The sequence below is a fragment of the Fulmarus glacialis genome, unplaced genomic scaffold, assembly GCF_000690835.1.
Source record: "Fulmarus glacialis isolate BGI_N327 unplaced genomic scaffold, ASM69083v1 scaffold10477, whole genome shotgun sequence".
Classification (NCBI taxonomy): domain Eukaryota; kingdom Metazoa; phylum Chordata; class Aves; order Procellariiformes; family Procellariidae; genus Fulmarus; species Fulmarus glacialis.
The window spans coordinates 105104-113684 of record NW_009221366.1 but is presented as its reverse complement, the minus strand read 5'-3'; the positions used below and the strand labels follow the sequence as shown (position 1 = coordinate 113684).

Below are 8581 nucleotides of genomic sequence, written 5' to 3'. Positions count from 1 at the left end.
ACTGTTTCCAGCACAAATCCAAAACATAGCCCCATACTAGCTACTATGAAGAAAATTGACTCTATCCCAGCCAAAACCAGCACAATGACATACAGAGCAGTGCCAACATCTTCGATCCATCTAAACCAGGAATTTGGGGGCTATAGGATAAGTCAGAGCTCCTGCCAGTGACATCACTTTTTTCTACACATCTCTCCTACATATGTACCCGGTTATTTCAGGTATTGCATTTCCATAAGTACACCTGGAAAATGCTTTTTTAGGTGTCTTAGTGATTTCCTTTTCTTTTTGTAGTTCTGTATTGGCACAAAAATAGTAATGGTTCTCTCCATGAGTCACTCTAAGTAAGACAGGTGAATGGGCCAAGTTTTAAAAGAAATCATAATTCCTTCTAATAGCAAAGATGGAATTTGGAGTCTGAGATTCATTTTTACCATTATAGTCCTAATTAAAAAAAATTAGTTTCTCAGTATCATAGCATAATTTTACTCTTGCATGTAGAACATGTACATTTTTAACTACTGACAGGAGTGTGGGGGAAGAATTATTGAGAAATCTGTTAGACTTTAGAAAATGTAATTTGCTTGCTGAGAAGTTAGTGTGTAGATTTGCAGGCTTTACTTTGTGTAGAAAGCACTTTGCTCAAAGTCTGTCTCTGTGTGTGTTTGAAAGCTGCTCGGTTAAAGCAAGCAAATGAATTTTGAAGTCTCCCTTTCTTAGACCTTCCTGACAAAACCAATTTTTCTCCTGACGATATTTTAATTTAAAGCAAATTGTATTTGGTGACTAGTATAATTTTGGAACCCCATGCTTTGCAGTACATTAGTAGCCAAATAACATACATTTTATTTTTAATAATAAAATAGATGAATAAGCAAGTGATAATTCTGCCTACTTATTTTTTTAACTCCATGCTCTGATGCAACGTCATTCATGGAAGAAAATGTTATTGCAAATACATTTGTGAAATGCAAGAGAGAATGACCCTACTGACCATTTCAGAATTCAGTCCTGAGCAGTTATAAAATTAGACATTTTAAATTCAGAAATCTTATCTTGCAGTTAGGTTGGTTTTTTGGTGGGGTTTTTTTGGTGGTGGGTTTTTTTTTTTATGATCTAGAGTTGAGGCATCTGCCTGCCCATATTCCTTCGGCAATCCCAACTAGCATGTGCCAGGAACATCAAGCTCATTCACATCTATGATGAGAGTGGTGGTAGCGTCACCTTCTCGAAAACCTCCAAGAGCTCAGACCTGGGAAGAAGCAAAACCAAGGCTGGGTGTCCTGCTGTCTGACCATGTCTTCATGTTTGGGCATGAATTTTCTGCTCATCCTGCCAAAGTATTATTGTGGCATGATCAGGAGTGCCCAAGAGTCACGGAGCCAAAGAGAGAGTTTCTGGAGACCCAGAAATTCCCACTGGCTTTAATGGGGGTGCCCTGCACAGCAAAGCTCAAGTGCCACGAAGCTGCCTAGCATCTCCTTTGCTGTGGAAAGGTGTTTTAGAAAAATAGTTCATTTTCTTCACAGCTTTAAAGTAAAAGCTGTGTTTTGAAAAGAAATACTCTGAAGTATTTTGAAACTTTCTAGAGACTTTTTGTAGACCAGCTAAGTTGGAAAAATAAATGGTCCAGTGACTACTTGCTAATTCATCTGCATGTGCAGCTGCAAAATTATTTTCTGTGCACATAGTGCAAAACTTCTTCCTAAATATGAGGTTTAGAGACCCTTTGGGAGTAATTAACTATAATGCAGAAGCAAATCTGGGTTCATTGTACGCACTGCCCATTTAAGAAACTTTTTTGTGCACAAAGCCCATTAGTAAGTTTCCAAAACCTCCATGAATGTAGAACATTTTATTATAGGACTCTAAGCGCTTCTTATTTTACATAAAATCTAATGTAATCTAATGAATTACATTTAGCTTTTGATCCCTGGATAGCAAATTGTTGTGTCAAATGTGTGCCACAGTGTATTCAAGGGCTAAAATCTGGCTTTTATGTAGTTATTTATTTAACAGTGATAGAACAGCTCTTTTCCTGTGGACTACACAAAAAGTTGAGGATATGCTCAACATAAGTTGCATGCTATTGAATTTATTCTACGTAGTGGTTGACTTCCATACAGTGTGTGGGGTATTTTTTATTGTTCTACTAACTGCTTTCGTTCTGTGCTTTTAGTCCTATGCTGTACATGGTTGTTAAGATCCTGACTCCGATGCAATGGAAATGCAAAGCAAAGCTGATGGTTTTCATCAGTTGTACAGGATTGGCAGTCAAAACGATCGAGTTCCTGAGGATGTGATTTAGCCAGGATTGAGAATACATACCTTTAGCCTCAGTGGGTGTAGGCATGTGCGTGAAGTTAAGAGTATGTTTAATTTGCTGAATTAGGTCAATGCATGAGGCTAATGGACTCCTTCAGAGGCAGCAGCGTGGTGCTTTCTGGCCTGTATTACATGGGCAGTCAGGGGATGTAATCTGACTTGTCTCACTGTCAACTAATTTGTTAAGAAGCATAAATCATGTGAGATGCTCTGAGGAAATCTATCCTACTGGCTGTGTGTGATACTTGCACGTGCTGGGCAGTAGTCCTGGGCAGCAGGCTGGTGGGACTGGGCTTACTGGCCCAGCTGTTGCTGGTGATCAGCACGGAAGCACAGCAGCACAAAAACGGATTAAGAGGAGCAGAAATAACTGCTCAGCTTTTATGAAAGTTTGCCCTTTCTCTTCTCTTAACTCTTTGTTATCTGTTTGTTTGGAGAGATTGACCGGATAGCATCGTATAATGTTACCTAATATAAATTACGTCTTATCCACCATTTATTTCCCAATAAGAAACAAACTATAGTCTTGGTTATTATAGGAGAGTTAATCATTAACATCTGAGGGTTTTTACACCACCTGCACTTTATCTGAGAATATGCAGATGCTTCCATTTAAGGTGATGGTTTTACACTGTGCTTTGGCTGCGCTATCTGGATTGGTTAGAATTTTGTGCAATTACTATTTTACACAGCGGCAGAGTATCTGTGAAGTGGCTATCAACTGAAACATATTTTGCTCTTCAGACTTGCTTTTGCAGGTTTCACAAAACATTTAATTAGTGATAATCAGCTTTTAACCAGCCAGAGCACACTGATGTGATTCTCTCCCTCTCTCCCCCATAATTGTAGGCATAGTCTGTACCCATAAGATAAATTACTTGCAGTCTGGAGAACATCCTAGCTAGCTGGAAGGGAGAGAATAAGAATGTCATTTGCATGGGGATAAAGAAGGTGTTGTGTATACTCCGATTTCAGTGAAGAATATACTTCTTTCCTTTTCAGAATGGTGGACCTGGAAACCAGCTGGAGATTGCAAAGTCTCCTTTCCCTCGAGGTTGCTGGTCAGTGGTCATATTCCACCGCACCCAAGGAAACTAGAAGAGGTCCACGCTAACTTCTGTAAGGTTTGTTTCACTATGGAAGATCAAATTATTTTCTGGCTCAGGTTTTGTGAAGTTCGGCATCTGTCTTGGACCCGCAATTTGGAAAAGGGATCATCTCTGAGGCTCAGTTAAGAGACAGAAAAACCGGTCCCAGACAATGAGCACTTTAAGTAGCACTGGAATATTACTCAGCTTAACGACAGTGTCTGTTACGCTGGATTTTAGTTTGCATGGTGGTCTGATGGCTTGGTCCTTAAGCAGCAATTTGACTCTGAATCAGAGTTTGCCTACATCTGATCCTCTTAATGCCTCTGAGAAGGGCGAAGTATCTCGGATGTCTGTGAGGGAGAAGAACTGGCCAGCCCTCCTGATCTTGGTTGTCATCCTGCTGACCATTGGGGGGAACATATTGGTAATTATGGCTGTGTCCTTGGAGAAGAAGTTGCAGAATGCCACAAACTTCTTCCTGATGTCCTTGGCGGTGGCAGACATGCTGGTGGGTATCCTGGTCATGCCCGTGTCGCTCATTACGGTCCTGTACGGTAAGTGGCTTCCCTCCTTGTTTGACTATATGCTTTTGCAGGGAATTCCCCAAGGCTGCAGGAATATGCTTTGCCCAATTTTTCATGCATTGGTAGCTTGGGGAGCATCAGTGTGGACTTGGCCATGGGTCTGTGCTGAGGTTCACGCTCTGCTGGGTGAGGGCGATGCTCTGCTGGGAGCAGAGCTTGTTTCCCTGCTGCCGGGAACGACCCCTGAATGGTGTTGGCATCTCTTTTGGTTTTTTTATTGCTGAGGCCACCCAGAGAAACTGCAACAGTGAGTCAGCTTTTTACCTTTTGTTTGGACTGCCCCAAAATTAGCTAAGACACAAGAGCTTAGGGAAAAGCTGAGGAGAGTGTTTGTGACTGACCCAGCTCTAAGCAAGGTCAGAATCAGTCCTTGAGCTCCCACTGATATCGGTGGGATTTGAGCAATAATGTGGTTAAGAAAGGAGGTTTGCACTAGTAGGTTTGGCATTCAAATGAAAGCCTTCACTCTTGGCATTTATACCTGACCTTGCCTTGTGCTTTTCAGGGAGTCATTTTGCCTTTCTGTGCCCCAGTTTCTCTACCTCTAACCTGAGAAAATGCCCTCCGTTTTAAAACACTTTGAGATCTGCATGTATAGGTGTAAGCATTTATTGCTCTCCTACCATAGTAGGGTCGGTGTGTTTGCGTTGAAATGGGGCATTGCTCCTGCACTCAAGTGTAGAATCACTGTTAGCACTTCAACAGAATAAAATATCAAACACATCCAACTTTTTCATCTGTCTGAGACTCCGAATCTGATTTTTTTCAGTGTGGTGCTAGAACTCTCCATCCCTGGATATTGCAAAGGGGTATTGTGTTTGGCTCTGTATCTCTGATCATCATGTTTGTATACTCAGGTATCAATATAATGTGTGTGTGTTTAATAGATAACAGTTAATCATTTTTGAAGTCTGTTTTCAGATATTCTTTGAAACAAATAATGCTGTTTACTTAGAGATTTGATTAGAAATTGGTTTACTGTCCTATAAAGTAAAATATAGGGATATTTATGTGACTTCTTCCCTTGCCTAAATGATTAAGTCAGACAGAGATTCATTTCTGAAACACATTGATCAAACATACATAATTCCAAAGCTTATATAACTTGTCTACAGTGAGTTAAATCAATATGTGATTTTAGGTACAGACCTAGCCATTGAGATCTTATGCATAAAGCTTTTTATTTTGGGCTGTCAGAGTAGTTCCATCTCTAAATCTTCTGCATATTACAACATGTGTATTTTATTTTTAGCATTTTACTCTGGTTCCCTGGAGCTTGCAAGGGAGCATATAAATACTGAATGATTTAATTGACCTGCACTTGCATAAATTCTGGGTTACCCAGTGACTCTAAAAAGGTGAATTTATGGAAGTGATCTTCCTACATACATACTTTCTGAGTCTTTGGAAGCTAATGGAAATGGATTTTCTGTTCTGCCTAGAAAATGATTACTTAAGGTCGTTTAAAGGTGTAAACCATGCTGTATATTTAGAGGCGAGTAAATATCATTGATCTGAAGAGGAACTGTAATTATTCCTCTTTTCTACCAGAGCACCAGTATTAGCTGTTGATGGCGCAAACACTTCTCCACAGGCAAACGGCACTAAATAGATTTTTTTGGCAAAAGTTATAATCTCGGAACAGGCATGGAAAACTTGTGGAAATACTGTGAGAAATGAGAATAGTTGCGGTTATTTCAGGGGACCAAGGAGGCCGCTGGAGCCGTACTGGGTGCTGGCACTGCTCCCTTGGGCTCCCTTGCTGAGCTGGACCAAAGCAGGCGTGTTGTCTTCAGGCTTTGTGAGGGGAGGAAGAAAAGCTCCATTTGGAGAAAATGGAACCTCAGAGGAACTTGTGGACTGATTTGAATAGGACCCCTATGAAATCACTCTTCTGTATTATTTAAGCTACTAATTGTGGAAGTAAGCAGCCAGGGCTGTGCCACTTCAGCAGCAAGGGAAGAAGGCTGACAGAGGGAGTAGAGAAAGTCTGTCCTCTCTCCCAAGTGATTATTTGGTAATTCATTCTGAAAATAAACGCTTGGTTTGATACCTGGAATCTAAAGGGCATGGACTGACTGGGTATGTCTGAGAGAGGACCAAAGGAAAAAGACTGAGGTTGTGTCGAGGGTATTGCTCCTCTTTAAATGCACCATAAAATGCAGATGCCCTTTTCTGGGCATCTAGAAAAATCATTGAGGATAGAAGACTAACAGGGCACATGAACAACCTCAGCATTTGATGGTTCATGTAAATAAAACATGCATGCAAGAGCACAGAGGAAAAGCAGGTTAAACCTGTCACTCATAACTACATACAACTTAGACCAAATACAGCTGTGTCTTCCTCAGCTTCACATGTGCTGCAGTCATCAAGCTTTTCAGAGTCCTGTGCCTATTTCTAGCTTTGGCAGGTATCTTGTATATTATACTCAGTTCTTACGGCAACATGAGGCAGCAGCTGGAAAGGCTCTTGGCAGAGTCACAACATTAACAAATTGCTGTTATTATAACTGACAGCCTCCAGAGATCCATCACGTATTCCCAAGTCTGTTTTATCTGGTGTCACAAGTAGCATCTCTGCATCATTGCACACACTGGTTTTGAGGACAAAATCTGGCCTCTTTTGTAACACGGGGTTTCTTGGCTTAGTTTTCTTTGAGCTATAGGTTTTCGAAAAATGGTTCTTCTTACAGCAGCCTGCAAGCGCTCTGGATGCCACAGTGGCCAGTAGAACAGTGGACTTTATTTTGTTTTTTAAGAGCTAGAGGTCAGGAAATCCAAACATACACAAATGCTTTAGTAGGTTTTATATTCTGTTTGACATGGTAGCACACAAACCAGTATCGGCGGTTAAGGGGGCAAATATTCACCAATCAGCAGATTTCCTCTGAGAGTAACCGGGGTTCATGGCTATGGACCGATCAGGGAGAACGTTACTGCTTGGAGACATAATTGTGAATGTTCAGTCATTTTTACTCTGTATATTTTACCCTGTGCGTTCTATATAGTCTACATATTACGATACTGGGCTGTTTCAAAAGCTGCCGTATGTTGTATGGAGAAACGTATGCAGCACATCTCTTCCAGATTTGTAGAAGTCACTTTTAATTTACGAAATCTGAAAGGAACCTTAAAAAATACATATAATAAATAGAAGAGTGGTGAAGTTGCTCTTAAGTTTCCACATCAGCACGCTCAGCCCCAATGATAAATTCTAGTTTGCAGAATAGGTTCATTTCCTTACTTTTCAGCTAATGAGGTAGGTGAAGTAGATTTCACTTCAAGCATAACCAGAAAATTAAATAGACACCCTTCACAAAGACTTCTGGTTTTCAATGGTTTTCTTTTCTTAATTAAAAGAAGGAAAAATCAAGTTGTCAGTTAATTCAAGAATCTCATTTCAAAGAAAGGGATGGCAGGATGCATCATGCTGCATTTTTCACCAATTTGTCAGCGTTCTGATACATTTATCAACTAGCCTTTGTTAAATGTCTTGGACTAATCGATGAGTTGCATTTGACAACTTAGAATGTTTTCCATGGCATGCAGTTCCTAAAGAACTAAACAAATTAGTATGCTAATTAATAAGCATGTATTGGGAAGAGTAAATGAGAAATTAACAACCTGTTTAATCTCGATGGAGAAACTTCTGATTAATTAAAAGTACTGGTGTGATAGGGCATCAGGTATTCTGCACATAATGGAGCTTCTGACGACACATAGAGATTGTCTCTTCACCTCGGAGCATTTTAGGGACAAGCAGTGTCCCCGGTGGGTTTGCATCGTGTCTAGTGTTTATGGGCAAGAAAGAGAGCGCTGCTGTCTGTCTACTAGGACTAGTGAAGGAATGCAAGAGAATCTCATCACCTGATCTAAGTGGAAATCACAAAAGGTATTAAACTTTCTTTGTTCTAATGGAATGGGTTCGCAGCTGCTAACAAGTTGCCAGAGTGTGGCTAACAAGGGGCCAGCACACTCATCTGTGACTCCAGGTGCCCGGGCTTCTCTCTTTCCTTTGAGTTTCAAAAAACACTGTAATGCTGGCAGCCCGACACAACTTCCAGGAACGTTATTAGATTCAGCATCCATTAGCCCCAACTGCTGGAGCAGCTTTACATCCAGATTATTGTTGTTATTGATAATTATCATCATTATTATGTGGTGACAGAGATGTGCTGAGCACTTGCGGCAGACTCTGTTGTTTATTCCCCCTGCAGAGGGAAGCGGGGGGACAGAAAGAGCTGTCAGTCGAACAGCCTGTTCTGCAGTCTCATTTTGCCTGGCCCTGCTTTGCCTTTCTAGGGTGGCACTTGCTGTCAGCAGTGAACATCTTTCAGATAGACCTGATCAGACAAGACAAGGATAAGGTGTTGCTGAGTAAGTTCCTGGGTGCAGTCGATATCTGAAAGGACAGACGGAGGGTGCCTGGGGTGTTTGTAATGCAGATATCCTCAGCAGTGCCAGGGCATGCTGCACACCTTGATGATGCCAGGCATTTTCTGAAGCTGCAGCAAGGAGCAACGTGCTCCTTCAACAGCTGGGGCCATCTGCTCTGTCTTTTTTTTTTTTTTATAATTTA

General features: G+C 41.0%; 1 protein-coding gene across 2 annotated transcripts in view; it reads left to right on the top strand.

The window, feature by feature from the left end:
* Positions 1-3327: 3327 nt before the first annotated feature.
* The window catches only part of HTR2C (5-hydroxytryptamine (serotonin) receptor 2C, G protein-coupled), a 45358-nt gene continuing 40104 nt past the window's right edge, over positions 3328-8581 (top strand). Inside the window, exon 1 of one of the 2 annotated variants that reach the window (XM_009581090.1) lies at positions 3328-3970. In XM_009581090.1, coding sequence (XP_009579385.1) covers positions 3586-3970 — 385 coding nt within the window. In that variant the 5' untranslated portion in view covers positions 3328-3585. The remainder of the gene's footprint in view (positions 3971-8581) is intronic. The other variant, XM_009581089.1, reaches the window with a different exon arrangement.